Here is a 23,331-nt window from a genome sequence, read left to right on the forward strand (position 1 = left end):
CTGTAGAGTCAAGGACACAGTTTGGTGCTTGCGATCCAGTTCCATTTCACAAAGCTAACATCCCACCCCTGCTGATGGTCATCAGGGCAGAGTGCCCATCTTCTAATTCTGACAACGTTGAATTGTTTGATATGCAACCACCTGGAGATGTGTATAATCTGCTGTCCAAAAGTACATAAATTGACCATCATTTTACAGGAGATGGTGGATAATTATTTCTACTGAGATTGCCAAGCAGTGTTTACTATCAGCTCATTTCTTTCATTACTTTTTGGTGCTAGGGCTCGTATTCTCCTTAGATTTCCCAAGTTGCATACCAGCACCTGAAGTGCACAAAGTAAGGCCTTTAAAGGCCTGTTGTTAGGTGGCACCACTGCTCCACTGAGGTGACCACACAGCTAGTTTCTCTAGCAGCTCCATCTTCAGGAGAGGCCCTTGTGTTCTCCCACAAAGAACTAAACTCATCCCTACAGGTTCTGCTGCTAGAAACCCTCACAGAAGTGCCAGAAGCAAGGTCCTAAACCTGTACAGCCAACCCCTTCCTACTGCGCGGAACTATCACACACACCTCGCTCTTCAGAGCTGAAAAGTCTTGTGCCCTAATCAGAAAACGGGCTTTTTGCCCTAACTGCACTGAGGTTGTAGCCCTCACTGAATCTCTACTAGGTTGAATTAATCTTTTCTAGCATAGATGACTATAATGGTGGTAGAATGATCACTAGACCGTGTTTCAGATCAGGTTTCACATTACAGCAGCTCCTTCACTTCCAGCAGCCATTTTTCTCATCCCTGGAAGTACATCATACCATTGTCACAGCTGTGTCACAATGACAGCAGGATAACTGAAACAGCTAACATACTCATTAGAGAAGTCCCTGAACATGATGCTGTATTAGATCTCAGCACTCCTGTTCTTCAAATATGATACTGGCTCTGCTCTATATAGATGCTCACAGCTTTTCTTCCATTAACAAGTTTGGTTAACACAACTGCATTTTTCACATTATTAACATTAGTAAGATCTGTCCTAAAAAGTACCTTAAGCGTTCTATTCTAGAATAAGCAAGCCAAGATACAGTAGATTCAGCTGCACTGTCCATGGCATCCATGCTCTACCTTCCATCTCTGCTAACGTACAGCCCTGCCACATGTAGGGTCGTTGTTGACCAGCACACTTTACCTTTAGCTCTACTGATCACTGGAAGATGAAGTGCAGTCACTGTGGCATTAATCAGACAGAAGTTTATCACATGCATGGTCACACATACAGCTGACTGGCAGAACTTGCAAAGGTAACTACCTCTTTTGGCATAAGTAATACCCTGGCAACCCTAATCCTCTACCCAGATCAGGAGAGGAAATCATCCTGAAAGCTCCAAGCACGTAAATCAGTCCTCAACCTCTATCTTAGCATGTGATGCCAGTTCTCAGGTAGATGGATGATGGTGTATGGTTTTGCCACACAAGATGAATGAAGGGGAGTTTGTTAAGGAGACTTGTCCTTCATGATGTAGAAACTATACCTCACATCCCATGTTCTGGAACTAGGTTTCTATGTGATATGCCAAAGATAGTATCTTACAGAGTCTCCAATAGCATCCTTCCTTCACTACCTTTTCTAAAAAGTGACCTTCTGGTATACCATGTGCATGACAGCACGGCTAACAAGGCCAATCCACAAGTGACAATCTTCCGCATCTCTCAGTGGAGACTGGAATGTGCCAGATGAACTTCTCACCCCTTTCACTGTTCTTCTGAAAATAAATAAAATCTGCAGTGTTTACTCTGTAATCTCTCTTCTGCTACTCACTTATTAATACTGACTGTGCTCGAGTTGCTGCCTCGGTATTTTTCTGAAGCAGTTCATCAATCCTAAACTGTGTGTTCTTCGATTATACAACAGCTGCTCTAAAACCACGTGTCCCACTCCCAATGTGGGCCAGTCAAGAAACACGGAGCAGCAAAAACTACAGCAATTATACCAGGAAGACTGCCAAAACCCAAATCTTACTGTTGTCCTTTCATTCACCATAGATCTATGCAATACAGCATACTGAGGACAGCTATCTAAAAGTCATCAATGTCTTCCTTAGCAAGCCTGTCACATACCCATCCAGCAAATGAAGAGCAACACTTCCTTAAAGACTTTTCACTTCATTCAAAATTGAGTATTTTTTTTCACTTCCAAATGGGTTGTAAGCTAAAATGTCGCACTGACTCAGATAATGCAATTCATCAGATCCTTCTCCAAAAACGTCCATGCCTGATGGCTTTCAGTTATACGCTTGTACTGTCAGTTGTTCAACACTTTGCTTTCTTGGTGAAGGTCAGTGCATAAAATACCTACCAGTTTCAGTCTTTACGACTTTATGCTACTGATGGCAAGAACCGCTATTTCTTTGACAGACAGCCAAAATAAAGAACAGTACTTTCAAAGACACCCAAAGCCTAAATTGATTTCATTATGAAGTGCATTTTAACATACCACTAATGAATAACACTTTATGCAGAATGAGAAGATAGGCGTCCAGTCCATGTTAATGTTCCAGGTATCTGCAGAACCACATTCTTCTCGAACACATAGGGCAGTACTGTAAGCACATGCTGCATATGCCCTGTATAACTCAGAACGTTAAACTAAAATTCAAAGGAAAGAGATAAAGACTACGTCATAAATGTTTGGGGATGCTGTACTTAAGTAAAAAAAGAAATACTTATGGTCACAGTTGCAACTTGCCCCTCAAGTCAGAGCAGCAGAAACAGTGATGGCACTAAAGCATGCCGTTAGGTCAGACTAAATGCAGCACCACCAAGTTCTGCTTCATTCATTAATACCCTCGATTTGCCATTTTCAAATACATTGTGCAAAGGAAGGAGTGAAAATTCATATGAACTTTAGGATAAGCCATGCATATTTTTGGAATTTTTTTTTTGTATTTTCCCGTTGCTATTTATTAGACTGCTGCTTTTTTCTTTCCATGTATCTGTACTTTGCTACTTGACTTCAAGCATCTTTCCCCCCGCAAAGTGCCCACAGTTAAGTTTGACAATTGTATGTTTGAAAACTGCATAGCCAGGTGCAGCAGAACTAGATTTATAGAGGTATCTGTTAGGAATTGCAGACCCGAAATTGTATATAGCAGCTACTTCAATAAGCCCCTCATTTTTGCTGAACAATTTAAAGCAGTGAAGAACAAAAAGCATTTGATTCTGCGGTGAACTATTGTGATTTGAAAACTAATCACACTGGTGTTTTTTTGTCCCTCAAGAAAAAGTCAGTTTACCAAACACTAAGAACTTAACCTCTAGAACGCATGCAGAATAGGTGCAACCAAATCCCATTAGAGTAACAATCCTTCCTATTACACATCCAAATAATAAGCCATCACAGTATTTCACAAACATGATTTTCCTGCTCAAAAACTTGAGACCACAACAAAGTATTTCTCAAACACAAATGCTTCTATGAAACCAATAGATTACAGAAGAATAAATACAGTTTTGTTTGCTTTATTTCCATGAAGAACAAATACTTGCCACAATCTTCCTGTGAACGAACCAGGCGTTCCTTTCAAATGTATTTCTTTTACAGTGGATCAGAGATTTACCTGCATGCTTTAAGGAATTTGGAAAGCCTATGCAGACAGAGCATTTGGTTAGATCCATCTTGCCCAACAGCAGATACCAGGAGCGTTAAGCTCTTTCCTTACGAAGAGAGAGAGACGCGCACTTACCAGACTACCCACACCATGTACTCCTAGACAGGTGCAGCATCTTCCCAGAATAACAATTTCTCACCAAGTGACTTCACACTTGAGAAGCCTATAACAAAGCTTAAGCTTAATTTAGGTAAAAAGACAAGTTTAATGTCTCTCCTTTTTTTTTTTTTTTTTTTTTTTTAAAAAAACAGGGTCTTCAGCTTTTCTGATCACCACAACCATACTGTAACCTGCACTTTGATATTTCAGTTACTTGTTTCACATTTCAAAATGTATGTTTGTTGCTCATTTTTGGAGTCCTAATTTAATGAAGAAAGGAGTATTTAGCAATAGCAAATTAGTACCAAGACTTCAGTTTCCTGGAAAACAGTCAGTATTTAATGCACAGTATTACTACAAGGCACTATTTCATTTTAATATCTACCTAAAGCATCTGGATCTAGGTCCTACTTTACTTTTGTGTCTCTTTCAACACCAAGTTCCCTGAATATTTTATTTCATAAATAAATAAATGGGGGGGGCAGAGGGGGGCGCCACACAATTATTTGCGCACACACCTAAGAGAAGGTTAGAAAGCTGGTTTATTTAAAACTCTGAAATCCAATATATAAAATGCTTAACATCACCACTAGATGCTATGTAGGAAAACTGGTAAGACTGGACTGTTTCCTTGATGCCCCAAGCATAGATGAACTCTGATATGACTTCCCAGCTACCCACTCCAAGCAGCACTCTCATCTCAAAGGTGAACCCTCGACCATTTATCATATGCCTTCCCCAGATGCACACTGGCAAATTCCTTCCTGCCGGAGTCTCGCCGATATCAGCAGAACTACCCCAAAGATGACACAGCACAAAGTATCAACATTTGAGACTGAAAATGAGTGCTTAAGATTTCAGGACTTTTACAGCATCCCTCTTTCTCACTTAAGAGTCTTTCAAACTGCTTTATAAACTGCGCTATGCCTAAATCTCAGTTTTGACCGTTTATTCACTGACTTTTTAACGAGCTAATATTAAACTCTAAGAATGCACTACTACTTGTTGTAGCAGGGTGGCAGGTGTGGGGAAACCCGTCGAAGGTGATTAAATTTGTTCAACTAAGTTTTTTTGGTATTAAACGAATAGATTTTTGTAAATAGACTGTTTAGGTAACTGCATGTTACATATACATTAAAATTCTTGGAAGGGGTCAATATGAAAATATCAAGATTGTATCAAAAATAGAATTTTTAATTGCTTATAGAACCTCAGGTAGGCTGCTACAAAATTATGTTAAAATGTCACATCCTTTTAGAAACAGCACAAAAACAATCCTGCATCTGCTTTAAAAAATATTGCATACGATAAACATATGCTTATTAATTTAAAAAAAATAGAAAATAGCTTGGGGACATTACCTTTTCCTTATAACACTGGCACAAATTAACCGGTAGAACAGTTTCCTTTTTTTTTTTTTTTTTGTCTTCTAGGAAAGACGAGGGGGAGGAAGGAAAATAATAAAAATTATAGGTTATTACATGACTGGCTATTAATGAATTTTGGAAGCACTGTCTTACAAGCCAGCTGAAACCAAGCATATCCAGATAAAAGGAACAAAACTAAAGACCTCAATGTAACCACCAATAATTCAACATACAATTTGTTATAACCAACTTTCCTGTAGTAGGGATATTAAATCATACTGAACAAGATAATCTATTGGCGTTTTATACCATTCTTATGCTCTCTGTAATAAAAATAATCACTATATATATATAGCTCTGTTTCAGAAAACAGGCAATTCAGAGTCTTAATGCCGCCTATTCAACCAGTTTGTGATTGTATTATTCCTCACCTCAAGCACTTAAAGATATACTTAATTTGCTGGGGAAGAAGCACTGCTCAGTTACTACCTCATGCAACACCCATTTAAAATGGAAGTAAAAATCAGATTTTTCACCAAACTTCAGTGATACTTGGATAGGGCTTCTAGAGATCAGTTATGTGCATGGAAGTCATATTCCACACTATCAGAGCAACGTGACACAATCCAAAGCAGTTTTGCTTTTTGAAAAAGGAAAAACTAAATGCTGGTACCAAGCTTTGAACAGCATTTAAACAACCAGGTTTCAACACCAACAAAAAAAGAGTAAACAGTTCTGGTTAGCAAGATCTATTTAACAGATAATAAACACAACCATTTCAAGTCAGTTAACTGTAACACTTCAGTAAGCACCTCCAGCCCCTCAAATCCCCACCACATTAATACTAGTTAGGTATTATGAGTCACTAGACTTCACTGGCACAGGTGTTATTACGATTGAGAAAAGAGAATGCCAGGGACTTTATTGCTACCAGCACATTCAGAATTTGAAGGGACCAATGGATGTAAAGGCTATAAGCAGTTCTTCAGCAGATTAAAAAAAAAAGTTTAAAAATTACAAGGACTAAAAAATACAAATAATCAAATAGATGTATTTCATCTAGTTTACCTCAGTATTTTAAACATTATACATTTTATTGTTTAGAAAAGATGATGACATTGCAGAAAAATAAAATAAAATTTGTATTTAACAGCACAAAAAGTTTTACATGGTGGTATAAAAAGTCTAATGGGAGCCTGGAGGAGGAAAAAGGGAAACAAAAAAAAACACTCCAAAAAAAAGTAAAAAGCTAAAACAAATTCCAGAAGTGTAAATCTGAAGGTTTTAGCTGTTTCAAATACACAACTATGTGTGCCTTTCACAATAACAGTCACAACTGAATGAGACTTTCTGTACTACTGCAACCCTTCAACAGGCCAGTCTGCAAGTTAAAACAAATATTTCATTATAATAAATTGCAAAATTGTTAAGTACGCAATTATGGATTGCTTTTAGTTGTTATAAAAAGCTTGTTTACATATCTAACGCTTCATCTTTTATATTCAAACGGTGCTTAATGTTTTTTAGTTCAGACATACTGAAACCCAGCAGCACAGATGGTTTGTGATTATTTATTGCCTTTAAGCACGTATTCCTCCTTTTCCCAAAAAATGACGCAACATCAATTTTCCAAGCATACAGCAGCGAGGATAGCAATTCCAACTCTTTTTTTGAAGGATAGGGCCTCTCATGAAAGTAGTCTGTCAAAAACTGTTTCTGAGCATCATATGAATTGTGATCATATTGTTTAGGATCTACTGCTAGAATATGCAGATCCTCACTGGAAGGAATTTTCTTTATCTCAGTCCTATTAATCTTCTGTCGTTTGAAAGGCACTAGCCCTGAATACAGTTCTTCTTCAGGAGATAGAGCTATGCCAGTACACAAGCTTAGAGGCTGCTGTTCCTTATTCCTTTGGTCTTCTGCAATGAAACAGGAATCAGATAGCTTTCTTTTAAGTATCACGGAATCATGCTTTTCACCATTCACAAACAGTAACTCTTTCTTCTCAGTACGTTCAAGCTGCATTTTCACGCTTGAGTTGCTGTCTTTGGGAGCACTTCTACAACGGAGCAAATGCACAGCAATAGCTGTTAGAGTCATATTTCCAGTGTACACGCCACAACAGTGGATGCACTTGAAAGCAGGAGACTTTAAAATTGTATGCACAGTTGGCATAATATGATGCCTTTCTTTCAAATGCATTTCATAGGTTCTTTGACTAACAAATGTTCCAAAACAAAAGGGACAGGTTAACACTTTTTTGCTGCACCTGTTGTTCACTTCTGCTGCCTGAGGTTTCACTTTGATGTAAACGGGGACTAGCGTCCTCGAATTTACTCCAGCAAGCACTGCCAAATGTACTTCTCTTTCACCGATGTCTTCTTTTGGTAACACTGTACTGAAATCAAAGTGAGGAAATACAAGGTCACCCTGAGCCTCATTACCTAACTGAAATCCTCTGTTGCTATAATCTGCATGTAACTGCTTTTTCCCGTTATGAGTAGTTTTATTGTGCTCCACAAGGCTTTTTAAGTCATGGAAAGTAACTGTGCAAAACAAGCAAGCTAAGCCATGCATCAAGAGATGTTTCATGAGCTCTTCCTCACAGAGAAAACACTTACAAGAAAAACACCGAACAGTCTTCTCCGTCATCCACCTTAAAAAGGGTGCACAAGCTGCAAGTTTGTCAGGTTGCTGCATATCCTCCATTTTTACTTCACCATGTTTGTGGGCCACTTCCATGTGTACCTCATACACATTTGATGGGAAGAGCTCATTGCAAACAGGGCAAGTCTTCCATTGCTTAGCCTGTCTGACAGCCTGACTTGTTTCAGGACCAGGTGGGGGAGCTTGTAATGATATATTCTGAGATGTTAAAAGCACAGGTGGAGAGGGTGCACTAGCTGGTGACTGAGACAATTGAGTTACTGCTCCAGACTGCATTAGTTGGATAGGCATTTGTGGTGGAGTAACTGTTGCTACTCCACCACCAGGAGGTACAGGCAAAGTCACTGAAACTGGGGCAAGCGTGTATGTAGGTATCCCATTAACCTGCTTCCCAGTTGGAATCAACTGCCGAAGTATAGAACCTGCAGTCAAAAAAGCTGCATTTTGGGAAACTGCGGGTCTAACTGGCTGATTTACAGGGATAACTGCTGGGGCAACAGGTTGATTAAGCTGAAGAAACCCAGGTCCAACAGGCTGTCTGACAGGAACAACTCCAGGTGCGACAGGCTGATTAAGCTGGAGAACCCCTGATGCAACCGTCTGAGCCATAGGAAGGACTCCAGGACCAGTGGGTCTATTCACATTCCCAACCGCATGGTTGACAGAGAGAACTCCTGGTGCAACTGGCTGATTCACAGGGAGCACTCCCGGCGCAACCAGATGATTCACAGGGCTGACAGGCTGAGTAACAGGTAATGTCGCAGCTGCAACTGGACTATTTATAGTACCAAGAGACTGACTAATAGGAAAGAGTCCAGGCCCGACAGGTTGATTAAGAGGAAGAACTGCAGGGGCCACGGTTCTGCTTAGGGTCCCAACAGAATGATGAAGAGGAACAGCCGCAGTCCTGACAGGCTGATTAAGAGGAAGCCTATGAGAAACAATTATAGGCTGAGAAGGTGATGGCTGAATATTAACACTATTCTGACCTACAGGAAGATGACTGGATACAAGAGTAACATGTGATGGGGTAACAATCGGAGCAGAAGTTGTATGTGGAATACTACCAGAGGCACTTGGAACAGTCAGAGATCTGACTGTGTTCTGAATTGGTTTTGACTGCACCACAGTCTGGTTTTGATTATTCTGTGGAAATGCAAGTTGGATGCAAGCTGGAGCTGTAATGGAACCTGCTGGGGCTGCAGGAGGCCCTGAAGATGGAGCAGGCGCAGCCACACTTTGGGGAGGCTTTGGAGCAATATGCATTTGTTTCACAAGTCCAGGTTTCTTAATATGTTCTGAAATCACAGACCGAAGTTTGTTCTCCAGGTCCCTGTGTGTTTCAGCTGTCAAGACATGATACATTAAAGAATCTTGGCTGTTTGCAGAAGCATTACATTTTTTACAGTAGTGCTCAACCAAATTCTCTTCACTTTCATCAGATCTCTGGCCAAAATATATACTTATTAAGTTTTGAAAGTGGTTCATCAGAACATGTTTCTTCATATTATAATACAATGTGTCTGTAAAATTACATTTTAGACACGTGAAGTTTATGATATCACTCCTGAATTGTTTCATGCCATCCAAAATGCTGACTGTATAGTTCTGTATTCTCTTATTAGATGAATGAAACATCCGGATATGTTTTCCCACTATTTTTGGCTCAGAAGCAAATGCACATTTTGGGCAAGGAACCACAAGCTCTTGGTCCATTTCATCCTCATGGCAACGGTGCAAGTGATTCTTGAATGAAGTAAGCAATTTTGACGAGAACTTGCATAAACTACAGCAGTACGGCTTTGTTCTGTATCTCTGCAAACAAACAAAAAACAAACAAAATCCACTTAGAATCCGTCATTTCCTAAATCCCTGTTATCTGTTTTAAAGTAAGTCTGCTCTATCACCTGTCAAAAATGCCTTCACTGTATGTATAGCATGTATCTTCTCAGTTTCATGGAGATCTGTTTTTGTTGGAAAGCAGACTTAAAAATTGCATACTTAAAGGGAGAAACATTTGTGCCCACCTTCTTCCCTTGTAATTTATTACGCCTTAAGTGGACTCATTTCTACTCCAAGTCATACAAACTAATTATGAAGCCATTTTTAAGAACACAGATTTGACAACTTTTTCTCCCTTATTGCAGCAACTTGGAATACGACACCTTGAAGGACCATCTTCTTTTCTCCCAAATCTAGGCAGCATGAAACCAAACAAGTGAATGACATAGGTCAAAGAACCAAGGTTGTCTGAAAAGAAAGACAAGCTTAGCATTCAAAAGACATAGCTTGGCAAATCGGATCAACATCTGGTCCCAAACCTGTGAATCCAAGTTCAGAAAAGGAGAACTAAGAAGAACTAGAAGACAAAGGTCATGGGAGAGGGGGAAATCACTTCCTACTAAATGAGCTTGGCAAAGTCTGATTGATTTGGTAAGCCTGGATGTTGAAGGCTTTGTTATTAAAGGCAACTACTGTACTTGATAGCCTTAGTTCTCATTTTAAATGCAGTAAATGCAGACAAAAAAAACCTGGCAAACCACCGCCATACAATTCTAAACCATTACCTTTTTACTAGGATGAAAAGAGGAGACCTACTACTGTTTACAAGTTGTAAAGGCCTTCCTCATGGAAAAGAGTCTCAAGACTCTTCAGCAAGACTCAGAAAAGACTACCTTTTCTCTGGATATGCTCCTATGCTTTATACAGGATTTTGATAATTTTATACTCCAATGGGTTAAGATACTTCGTTTCGTCCATCTCAACCCTGCCTTTCTTGGAGATTCTAGCTTCACACAAGATTCTATATAAAAAGTAAAAGCTGTTTCACATACACAAATCTAACTGGAATGTGTTTTCCACTGCAACCCTATCCCAAGCTGCTAACGAGAATTTCAGCTTAATCCACTTCTACCTACGTAATCCCATTTTCATCCTTCTGATGAAAAAAGAAGCACGTTGTGTACAAAACCATGTTAAGACTACGTATCAGATGAGGCTAAAAAGGCATGATACATGACATATTGATGTTCATGGTTGTATACTTCAAGATGCCAAACAGCAAACAGAATAGTCTTTATAACCTGATGAATTACCGAAAAGAACATAGGCAATGACAGATTATTACCCAACAGTATTTAGGAAACAAAGCTATTTATTTTTACCCATAAAAATGTATTTTAGCTTTAGTAGGACTTCTGAAATTAGTAAGATACAGCAATTCCACATGTACATCTATTCGGAATTTCTAATACAAAAACATACCTTCCTTTTGCCCACAGACTCCCAAGGAGAGACATCACTCCATGAAGTGTTGCAAAAGTACTTTTCACCTGGGTCAAAACTTTTAAGATTCTAAAGAAAAAAAATGAAAAATAATCTGCTTTTGTAGGTCTGTTCTCAACACAAAAACAGTCTCAATACAAAGCAAGTAAACAGGATGAATGCAAAGTTCATACAGTATTCAGATACAGGTTTCAAAACTCAGTTCAGAGTTACTTCTCTAACTCAACTTTGATTTATTTTACCTCAATTACTAGCTCAAATGACTGCCTCCTGTGATAGTGGGAATTCTGAGAACTTCATGGTTACTGAAAATAATATGGGAGCAAAAATATTTATACTTTAATTCCCTTGCTCCTAGCCAAGTTCACAGTGAACAATGAAAGACCTTTTCTCCCCCTACCTTCTCCTTCTAAAACTGTAGTATTTCAGCATTTACTTCCATTTATTAACTTATCACTATGGTTTACTTTGCAACAGGTTTTAGTATTAAGCTTCCATAGCATTACTATACTTTTAACTTGCAAAGACAAAGGCATTCCCAGAACCTTTTCCCATAGAGTAGCAGTATTTTTCCTAAATCTGTAAGGGTGGCATTATTATTATTATATCTGGAACAACCATATCAGAGTAAACAACTTTACTTAAAGCATTCTTTTATGCAATTATTTTAGAACAATAAGTTCCCCAATCTTAAGTCAACTACTACTATAAAGTTCCTCTCCAATTTTCTGAGGCCCACATACCTCCAAGTACAAACTTCATGAAAAAAATAGAAATAAAAAAGATTCCTGTTTACTATGCATTTCTAAACATCCTTGGCCAACTCCAACAATACACTAGAGTGTCTTAGGTGAAACACAGGCTATAAAACCAGGCTTAACCCACAGAACCTCACACAGTTTCTCCCCTCACATTCCCCTTCCCTTCCACAAACCATTTTTCACTTGAAATTTCTGCAAGATGCTTGAAGAGGGTACAAAGTTTTCATTTATGCACCAAAACCCCCTGGAACAGCAGAAGCAGGTAATTAAGACTAGCTAAGATTAGCTCACCTACAAGAGAAGTGGAATTTATGCATCCTCATAGTTTGTGGTCAAAAGCATGATGCAATACTTACAAGCAACGCAGAATATAAGTAGCAACAAAAAAAAAATCCTGTAGCAGTCAATACTACTTAATGCAGGCTTTGTTTGCACTAGGTTCCTGCCTGCATGGTGCTAATGTAAGCATCACTATCTGTACAACAGAAAGGCATGCTAGTGATAATTTGATTTAAACGATCTTTTTCCAGGATTTAGAGAAGTGTAATCAAGTCTGCAATAAGCCTTCTAGGTTTTTCAACCTGTCAGTTGCCCCAAAGAGAATCCTGAAAAGCTCAAAACAACAATGAACCAACTTTTTCCATTCTAATTAAGGTATTGGTACTACCTAAGTTTACTTAAGCCAAACACTCCTGAAAGCTCATGAACTTACAGAGAACCCTTACCCTGAGCAAGAGAAGTTAAGTTCCACACCCTTATAGCATACAGTGATTTTATTTTAAGTCTTGATAGAGAAAAAGACTCAAGATTTACTAACAATTGTTTAGTTGAACACACCAGAGTGAGCTTCCTGAAGTTTATGGCCTACCTGAAATGTTTTGCTTCTTGTTTGAGTACCCTCCACCAAGAGAGGCTCCTAGACTTGAACACCAGATTCCTACAACCCAGGCGTGTGCTAATAGGTCTAGATCATTTTGCTGAAATGTCTATTTTGTACAGAGAAATATTCACTGATAAAGAACCATTCTTATCACTACAACTGGTAAGTGATGCAAATGGCTTATTCTGAATTCTTGCTTGATGTCCCAGAAACAACCAGAAAGGGAAGGAACCAGAAGGGGAGGAAAACCGAAGAAGTGAAAGGTAACAACGGGAGAATAAAACCCTCCGAGAAGCTGAAAAACTCTGACATTACAGAGTAATCATACTTACTAGTGTTACTTTGAGAAACAAATGTACTTTAGCACAAAAGGTTATCTTCCTAGCAGAGAGCAATTAAGAACTTTGAGCCTAACACCTAATCCTGCTGGTCTGAGCTACAAAGAGATAGTGAGCTGTACATGAAGTTCCTTCACTTTCCTCAAGCTACTGTGCATTGTCATGCCTTATTAGAATGGTTTAAAACCAATCTTAAGCCCAGATAAGAAGCCTGCATCATATCACTTCATACCGTTTCCTCAATTGTCCTGCCTCCTCAAAAGCACGATGTCCAGAAATCCACCTTAATATTTGAAGAAAAAAACCAAAAAACCTTAAGCTACTTCTCTCCTACTAAAATATCAGACACCCTCTTCTACTAAAAAGACAGCCTGTCATCATACAAGCCAAGTACAAATCAATCCTAAAAACAATCCTTGTTGCTGGTTAAGTCATGAACAGCCCCAGATTGTCTGGAAAAACAAAGTTAAGTTATAAGCTTGGTTGAGAATTATTTGCAAAATATACTAAAATGCTATTTTGGGGGCCTGCATTTCACATCATTTCCAGAATCAAAATGGTCACTGGGTTCCCTGCCACCATTTTTTTAAGATAAAACAGAAAAATGTATTCCTTATTCACCATTAAACCTCAAAGAGCCTTCAAAAACTTAAGACTGTAACCAATTCCATAACAAAAACTAACATAATCAAAACATGTTTACTTCAAAGGATCAAAATAGAACAGCTTCCGAATGTTAATTTCAAAACAATATATAACAATGAAAACAGTGCACAACAATTACTAGACAAATACACTTTCTGAGCTCTTACATTTATTTAGAGCTAACGTTGTCAACCACAATAACCAAGAATGTTCCAGAATTAGATATGCATGTAGATCTTAGGTAAATGATTTGAAAAAACGCTTATGCATTTTCATTTAAAAAAAACATACCACAAAAGACACAACAGCACCCCTACACAGAGTTAAATTATTTTAGTCCCATCACAGAGAATTAACCCAAACGCTTGCCTACAGTCAATGTGAAGTTATGAACATATCAAACAGCCAAAAAAGCCCACTGATCAGCTGTTTGAAATACACTACTGTTTAGTCACTGAGTTGCATTACTAATACTTGCACTTTTTCTGGTACTAGGCTTGCCAATCTGATGGCATAAATTCTTCATACAGGGGAAGGTACTGTGCAAGAAGTAAGTGGTGACAATGGCACTAAATTCATTTTGATCACCTCAGTACACTTACATACGCTTTTGGAGATACAGAACTGAACTACAACTCAATAAGCCAAGTTTGGTATTTCTCCCTGAAAACAAGTTTTAGAGGCCTGCAGCAAGATTACTTGGATCCAAATGCTTGTTGGTTTTAAAAACTCCAGTAATTTGTATATTCTTCAGAGATTTGATTCAAGTCTTCATGTGCTTGTGATTTTAAAACAACCATAAAAAAGTTTGTTTAATACACAAGTGACATTTCATTAGTCTGTCGTGTTTTTCTTCAAGTTGTACTGTTTCCTTTTGTTGAACTATTACTAGTAGAGAATACGCAGTACCACGTATAACATATCTTGTTGAGAAATCAAGCTTCTTTCAACCCGATGTACTAAAAAACTAAGTTCCACACCTAGCAAGTAAGTATTCATACTTAAGTGATCCTTCAAGTCAATACACAATTTTCTTTTCTTTACCCCATCATAAAGATCTACGGCAGAGAACATGATATATACACTAAACACTGAAACATTTTAAGTTTTTTTTTTTCCAAGATTGTTTTACATTATTTCAAATGCTTTACCTTCAACAACTCCCTGCAGCTGTCAAGCCCAAGATCCACAAGAATGCCCTTCACCTTTTTTCGAGCCTTCCTGATATTATCAAGATTTTGAACAGGAATTTGAAACATTTTGCACTTTTCCTGAAAAAGAAATATTTAAAAAGTGATATTTGAAGTCATATTTGAACACAGGCACTTGCATTTAACAATATTATGTTTTAACAATAAAAGTATTAACATTTAACAGTAAAAGTATTAAAACATTAAAATCTCAAAAATATATTCCTCAAAATGTAAGAGCAAAAGCTTTAAAACAAAGAAGTGGTCTCATTAATAGTAGCCAGTAGATCAATTCCTTCTTCAGGGTAGGAAGTGAAGGTGTAGTAGGATGGAATGCCTTGGTTTCTTCTCTGCTATCTAAACAAAATTTCAAGTTCCTTCTTTCAAATCTCTTCATGTCTACATGCAAGCTATAATGCTTTTTTTTTTTTTTTTGCTGGAGAACGTGAACATAAGGATTTTACTAAGCCGTCTTCAAAAAAAATTGCCATCAGTTCTTTTAGGAAAGAAGAATATCAACACTTTTTCACCTTGAATGTTACAGTGCCTAGATGAGATACTCTAATAATCTGGTATGTTGACACATGTATACATGTCTTAAATACGACTGCTAGCAGAACCTCGAATTTCCTTTTTTCTCCTCTCCTTAAAGAAATCTGCTGCTGTATGGGCTCTGACATAGAACAGGCTACTCCAAGATTAACGTAGTAGCAAAAAAAAAATGTCATTAAAAACTACAACTGTATGGCATTGATGGCTAAATATGCTAAAGCAGGGCAAATTTTTGAAACGCATATATGCTTTCAGTGCCCTCCTCTGAAGTGTACACAGCTTTATTGCCTTGCCCTTCTCCAGAATTTGGATTTACACCCTATCCAAATCCCTCCAGACAGGTGGGATAGCTGGAGGTCAATATATAGAGGAGGAAGATGACTGCAGTCAGATTGCAGAAAGATAATTTAATCTGCTGGTGGTCACCTATTTGAAGGGTTGTTGCCAAATGTGTTTGTCCATCTGTCTAAAACATACCACCAGCAATGGTCTAGTACTTCCCCAACATCTGGGCTAGGGGGGGCATCATTTGTATGAAAATCTTAATTTGTGGACAATATACAATTGAAATGGTTTAATCTGAAAAAAAAAAAGTCAAAGAACTCACATGCTATTCTCCTCTTCTTCTCCCCCCAAAGGAAAGGTATGTAGAGAGAAATGGAGAGGGAGCCCCATTTGACAGATGCTAGTCTTGTTTTCTAATCTTCATTGGCAAGAAGTCTGGAAGACATTTTGATACCACCATGGGTGGGGGTGAACCTATACAGAATGGAATAAATCACAGTGACTAGTCTGACATTCTACTATCAAAATCCAAGCAGTAAAATAAAGATTTGAAATCCTCTTTTTAAACTAAAGTCAACTGGGTACTTGTATTCTCTGGTTAAAGCTTTATTATCAGTCACTCTATGATAGCAGAGTATGTGCACAAACCCCATGGTCCACTGCAGATAATGACAGCTGACAGGATGCTCAGATGATCTGAGCACCATGCTCAGATCAGCAAGAGGGAGATGGGGTTCAATACATTAGATTCCACTGGAAACAGTTCCTTCATCTCAGTCCTTTATTTTATACACCGACACTACTGAAGAAGTAGACATCTCTTGAGCCAAGTCTATATCACAAAACAGAAATATTAGTATATAAAGGTTATATAGTACATCACATCCACACATCTTAATTTTCTTAACCAGCAAACTTTCTGAAAAGTGACTTCCAGCCATTAATCCAGGAGAAAGACAAGTAAAAACAATAGCAAAAGAGAATCTTGAATACAGGTGAATTATTTTCCAGTTTTCAAGTAGTTGGTCTTCAATCCAAACAGATGTGTTTCTGTACCATGTACAAGGTTATTCAGTTGGTCTTTAAACAAGCTGCTTGTGAGTAAGATTTTAAGTTATTCACCTAGTGTACTCGTATCCATTAGATACAGTGATGTCCTACCATAAAGGTCATGAAATTTCAACTTTAAGTTATCCCTTCAAGCTCTCAGTTAATACCTGGATTACTATACAGTTTATTACCCATACTCATTTTCTGTGGATTTATTTCTCTTATTTTGGACATTCTTCAAGCCTTAGCTTCTACACTGTTTCCATCTGTAACGTCGTCAACCTTTTGTCAGTATGCATCCCATTCTTAACCAGCAAATTGAACATAAAAGCACTACAGTAAAATTAAACCTGAGCTACTCTAGCGAAGGAGTCTTGATCCGTTTCCTCTGTTGTTGAAGGTAAATTTATTTTAAATTGTACCCAACCATTGTTACGAAAAACTACTAGTCCACTAAGTTTTCAGAGACAGCACATTTTATAAAGGAAACAAGATAAGGGCATGATAAAATAATCATTACAGCAGCTTATGTCCCAAACCAAACTCAGTTAACGTCAACAGTTCTGAACAGGTCATTCAACCATTTCCTGGGCATTTTATCTATTGATCTATTCCTGCATCTAGTGTTCAAGTAGATAATACAACTGTAACGATACACTTCACTGGAAGTTTTACATAACACTGAAGGTTCCCTTCCCTTTCTACAACATCTACAACATTTTGGGCCCCTCACTACAAGAAGGACATGGAAGTGCTCAAGCAAGTCCAGAGAAGGGCAACAAAGCTGGTGAGGGGTCTGGAGAACAAGTCTTATGAGGAGGGGCTGAGGGAGCTGGGGTTGTTCAGCCTGGAGAAGAGGAGGCTCAGGGGCAACCTTATCGCTCTCTATAGGTACCTTAAAGGAGGCTGTAGAGAGGTGGGGGTTGGTCTATTCTCCCACGTGCCTGGTGACAGGACAAGGGGGAATGGGCTAAAGTTGTGCCAGGGGAGGTTTAGGTTGGATATTAGGAAAAACTTCTTTACTGAAAGGGTTGTTAGGCATTGGAATGGGCTGCCCAGGGAAGAGGTTGAGTCACCATCCCTGGAGGTCTTTAAAAGACATCTAGATGTAGAGCTTAGTGATATGGTTTAGTGGAGGACTTGTTAGTGTTAGGTCAGAGGTTGGCCTAGGTGATCTTGGAGGTCTCTTCCAACCTAGGTGATTCTGTGATCACATGCTACAATGTACAATCACATTCAGCTTTTCAACAAAGACCACTACTGCAGCTCTACCCCTTTCAGTAATAACAAGTATTTCAACACAAAACAACAAGGTAACATACAGGACAGTGTCATCCTAGCCAAAGGTAAATACTACTTGTTCACCAAGTAACTCTGTTTGAGTATAACTTCTCTGCATTAAAAAAAAAAAAGTAAAAATATTAACATTTCACCTCTTGAAAGTGAGAAGTCACAACATGAAAGTTCCTGCTTGCCTTCCTTTTAGACGTATTTTTTAGAACAATTCTCATTCACCCAGGAGGTGACCCAGCCCGGCCTGCTACACAAAGCAGGCACAACAACAAATCGCAACCATAGTACTCAGCGTCTTGTCCATTCAGGTCTTGAAAACCTCCACAGAGGAATTTCACAGACGCTCTGTGAAACCTGTTCCACTGATGGACTGTCCTCACAATGAAATATTTTTTTTCCTTGTATCAATCAGCACCATTTTAATTTGTGTCCCTAAGGAAACTAGGTATCTGCAATCCAATTAGATATGAGGCTGATAAGGAGCTGGACCAAAGACATACAAGCAGGCTGTCCTCGCGCATGCAAGATGTTTCCAGAAAATTCATGCAAATGGGCAGCTAGATAGATAGAAATCCTATTAGAAAAACCCTATTAGAAGAAAAGGCCGCAGTGTGGCCCTTTTTAGACATCAGATAATCTACACAGAAGCTAAATCTGCAGACATGTTCTTAGGAAGCCAACATTCACTAGCCCATTGCTCATAGAACTGTTTACAATAGCAAAATTATGAAATGTTTACAGAATTTCATCCTTTCATATTATCTGCTTTGGAAATTTAATCATTTTTAGTTTTTACACCTTCTCAACTAGGAAACTGCTTAATGAGTAACTCTGGAAGGAGAGTTGTAAAGATTGGTTTTAGGAAGACAGCTTTGAGGTATTTCAGTCAGAAGCATTTTAAAAGGTTTCTTTGTTAGGTTATATTTCCGTGATACCCAGAGTTGACAAATACTAAAGAATTCTTTATTCTCATTTTAATAAACTCATTTGAAGTTGCTAAGTCAATTTTAGTTGAGAAAACAATAAAACCAATTCCATTCCTGAAAATGAAACGAGAGCAAGCAATCTACTAATTCTCAAAATCTAAACAAAAATTCTGAATGACAAAAACAACAGATAGGAGGGTACGCACACTACGAAACTGCCTCATGGAATCCAAGGTCAGCTTGGTCATGCCAAATTGTACTTTCATCAATTTTGTTTCAGTCAAGGACCATTCTGAAAGGCATACCTGGATATCTTCTCAACCGTGTGTTACACGGATGGCTCCATTCCCCGGACTCTTATCTGTGCTTCTGACATACCCCTAACCAAATTTAATAGTACATTGGTACCAAAGCCTTTGGAGGGAGAGAAGAAATATATATAGCTTTCTATCAACATCTGTAGGTGTCTTAAGAGCTTTGAAAGATTTGACTCCTGAAAATAGAAAAACAGTCAACTGATTAGAATGGGTATTTTTTTTCTTTACTATTTCGTTTGTTGTAAATTAATATTAAATTGACTACAGGGAAAAAACACAGATTAATAAAACTTACTAAGAGTAATTCTCAAACAAGGTAATGCACTGTATCTTCTCAAATTTCAATTTTTATCCAAGCACAACTTGATAAAAATCTCAGGTAAAACTTTTTTTTTTTTCTGCAACTAAATCAGAAATTTTTAGGGGTCTGGAAGTATACATCTCTTCTAGTGACAGTAACATTGCTCTTTTCTTAGCTATAAGTCACATACCACTTGAAATAGTCATCTAATCCAACAAAAAGATGGCCATCAATTCAGTATTTGCTAACAAAGTAAAAAGCACTGAGATACGTGATTATACAGATAACAATATCCAAAGTCAAACCAAAACAAATTTGGATCACTAACTTTAGCTACTTTGGCTTAAATAAATACTGCAATTACTATGAGAAAGGGACTACATCCCTCAAGAGCAAGAAGCCTTCCTAGAGCGCTGTAGTATCACACAGAACTTGACTCCTTTCCAAAGTCAGCAATTCAGCATTAGCCAAAGATCAAAACCAGCAGGACACAAACTTCTTCTGGAGGCCTGGAGCATCTATTTCTAGATTACTCAAATCCAGCAGGGCTCATTAGCCCTATGCATGTGAGGAGAAGAGTCACACACAAAGCCCAGCTACTCCAGGAAGAAGCTCAACTGTGTTCGTACTTCAATCATTGGTATGGCATGACTCAAAGACATCTCACGCAGATGCATATACAGATTCCATAGCATCGATAACCCACAACCTGAGTAATTCAGCAAGCAGACAGAACTGAAAATTATTTAAGACTGTGCTACAGGTTTCCATTGAAGGATTAAATCATTCAAACACAAACCAGTTCTACCAGTGTTCAGCAAGACTAACCCCAGTCAAGGGATTTCCAGTGCTAAAACATAAGACATTAGAACTGTTTTTATATCCTTTTTCGTTGTTTCTGAATATTTGCTATAATTTTTATCCCATTAACACTCCTTAGCCTTTCATTCGTAATTTTGCACGCATACTAGTCATGTGGACACTACAGCTTTCCAAAAAGAAAACTATTTCAAATATCCATTTTGTCTAGAAGTAATTAAGAGTTACCATCCACAGACTTTGAGACACTTAAAATCAGTTCCTTAGGTATTCCATCACTCAGCGTAGACAGAAACTGGAACAAAATGTGGTTGTAAGAAGATGTTCAGGAAACACTAATCATAAGGCATTAAAACTCTATGCTAAAAAACCTCATTCCACTGATTTCTAGTTCTCAATCACAAGCAAACCCAGAATTCCCTCCTTCAGCCATGTGCAATGCAAACGCAGGAAAGGGAGATTATTCGGATACAATCTTCTGAGACAGAAGGCTGTCTGCAAGAAGAAACAGGTGGACATCACTAATTTAGTGAACTATGGCAGCAGTCTCCCCAAGGGACAGAGGCATCCAGCAGCCATACCAGGAAGCCAAGGACCCTGGAGTCGTGCCTTGCCTACCTCCTGCTTTAGTCTTCTGCAGCTAGCTACATCCCTAGAAGCATGTCAATTAATGATTTACACCACGCCAGCATGCTGGCATTGTTTTGAAAGCATCTGCCTGGAGGACTGGGTGGGCTTTGGGGTGCTGGTAGCCAACAGGAGCCAACCTTGGGCCTGATGGAAAGTGTGGCTGCCGAAGGGCCACAGCCCCTCTGACAGCTCCTGCCCGTGCCCCATGGGATGGCTGGAGAGGCTTTGGCACAACACCCTCCTGCACCTCGAGGTGCTTCGCCGGGATGTACGACTTGGGAACCTCACAGCAGCGCCCCGGCTCACCGACATCAGCGCCGACCTTCTCGCTGCCCGGCACAACCTCTGCGCAGCCGGTCCCCTGCCGTGCTCCCCCATCCCCATACCCCTTGGGAAGCGAGCCGAGAAGCGAGCCAGGCAGCCCCGTTACACCCGGCATCCCCATCCAGCCGCCAGCGGGCCGGGATGCCGGCACGCCCCCGCCGCCAGCGCCGCCCCCAGCTCCCCGCGCCCCCCTCGGGGCGGGCCGCCCCCGGGCTGCTCGGGCTGAGCCGCGCTGCACCTACCCGGCCGGGCTGCAGGGGGCGCCCGCCACCGCTACGCCGCCTCGCCGCCGCCGCCGCCGCCGCTGCTGCTACTCCCGCCGCCTCCGCCGCCTGCCGGGTCGAGGGCCCGCTCCGCAGCCTCCGCCTCCCGCTCGGCGCAGCGCCGGCCCCGCCGCCACCGCCGCCTCCGCGCCCCCGCCGCGCTGCGCCCGCCGCCCCGCCCCGCCCCGCGGCTCCTCCTCCTCCTCCTCCTGGTCCTCCGCCGCCTGCTGCCCGCCGCGCTCGCCCCGCGCCCCACGAGGCCGGCGGCCGCACTAGCACGGCCCGAGCCCGGCCCCGCGCACAGCCCGGTCCCCGCGGCTGGCCCCCGGCCTCCGCCCGCTCCTCATCCGCGGCCAGAAAGAGAAAATGGCGCTCGATTTACCGCAGGAAGTGACGTCGCGGGTCATTTGCATGCCAGGCAGGCGGCCAATGGGGAGAGGGCTTGGACAAGGCTCCCATTGGCTCCCCCGAGGAGGTGGGCGGGGCCTCAGGTGGGAGGGTGGGCGCCGCGCCCCCAGGGCGCACCTGAGCCTTTGCACCTGCCCCTCCTGGCCGTGCCCCCCCGAGGAGCTCCACTGGCAGGTCTCGCGAGATCTGGGGCCGTGACGTCATCCTGGGAGGGGCGGGGCCAAGCAGCATTGATGGAGCTCACCTCCATGGGTGAGCATCCAAGGGTTCACCTCCATGGGCTGGTCCTTTGGGTTGTGTCCATGGGATGTCCTCTGTGACATGACCACATCAACCAACCCTACCGCAACCAAACCCGCCAGACACACCGCTGGCGTGGGTGCCTCTCCACGGCAGAGGCACCTGGTGTGGCTTTGCGGCTGGTAGAGGTGGGATGCAGGTCATGGCAAGAGCTGCGTTGCAGTAGGAGTGCGTGGCGCCATGCTGGATCCCATTCTGGGCACGCCACAACACGCGTCCCACCATCTCTACCGCCTTCATGGGGTGGCTTCCAGTGTCACTTCTCTCTGCAAGGTTGTTCTGGCTTCGCTCAGCCTCTCTTGGGCGCATCTCCAAAGTGTTCTCAAACTGAAGACTTCACTGTGAATGAAACGCTCATTCCATGGAAGTGAAAGAAAATTTTGCCATTTGCCTAGCCATAAATTTCACCGTATGTGTAAATATAGATTAAATGCAGGTCAATGTGTTGGCCACTTCCCATCAAAGGCTGTGAAGGCCACAGCAGTAGACTGACTGGAATCATCCCAAAAAACAATACTAATAAAATTTTCACCTTGACAGGCAATTATCCTGCTTGTTGGGTTTGGTTTTTTTTACAGTAATGACCACAAAAAACATTCATCTTTGTATTCAACGTTCCAATAATTATATTGAAATGTTACTTGTAGAATGTTTTGTACAATACCTTTGCTATATTAAAAAATGATAAAATACAAATTCATTAGTGAAGTATTTTCGGCACAATTGTATAGTCAATAATGGTGTAGGCAAGTCAAGACTCAGAAAATTTAATGCCAAAAAAAATGGCAGCCATTTAAGAAGGATAAATTATTCATAGTAGATACACAGTCACAATATTATAAAAAGTTACTAGTGCCAGGAGTTACAATTTGACACAGTAAATTAAAACATAACATTTTTTAATAAAGTTGTTAGCTTCTTTTTAATATGTTGCTATCTAATAATTCATAAATAATGAAATATGGCACT

General features: G+C 40.3%; 1 protein-coding gene across 7 annotated transcripts; it reads right to left on the bottom strand.

Moving 5' to 3' along the window:
• Positions 1-3,497: 3,497 nt before the first annotated feature.
• On the bottom strand, positions 3,498-21,780 carry ADNP2 (ADNP homeobox 2). 7 transcript variants are annotated; one of them, XM_040549839.1, is made up of 6 exons: positions 21,634-21,766; positions 19,306-19,493; positions 16,054-16,205; positions 14,856-14,975; positions 11,060-11,149; positions 3,498-9,610 (listed from the first exon to the last, which is right to left on the bottom strand). In XM_040549839.1, exons 4-6 carry the CDS (start codon positions 14,961-14,963, stop codon positions 6,599-6,601), a joined length of 3,210 nt encoding a protein of 1,069 aa, XP_040405773.1. In that variant the 5' UTR covers positions 14,964-14,975; positions 16,054-16,205; positions 19,306-19,493; positions 21,634-21,766; the 3' UTR covers positions 3,498-6,598. The 7 variants fall into 7 exon arrangements, with proteins under 7 accessions (XP_040405773.1, XP_040405772.1, XP_040405771.1 ...); XM_040549838.1 differs by having other exon boundaries at positions 16,054-16,563; XM_040549837.1 differs by lacking the exon at positions 19,306-19,493 and having other exon boundaries at positions 21,634-21,780.
• Positions 21,781-23,331: the final 1,551 nt, after the last annotated feature.

The sequence above is a fragment of the Cygnus olor genome, chromosome 2 (assembly GCF_009769625.2).
Source record: "Cygnus olor isolate bCygOlo1 chromosome 2, bCygOlo1.pri.v2, whole genome shotgun sequence".
Lineage (NCBI taxonomy): Eukaryota > Metazoa > Chordata > Aves > Anseriformes > Anatidae > Cygnus > Cygnus olor.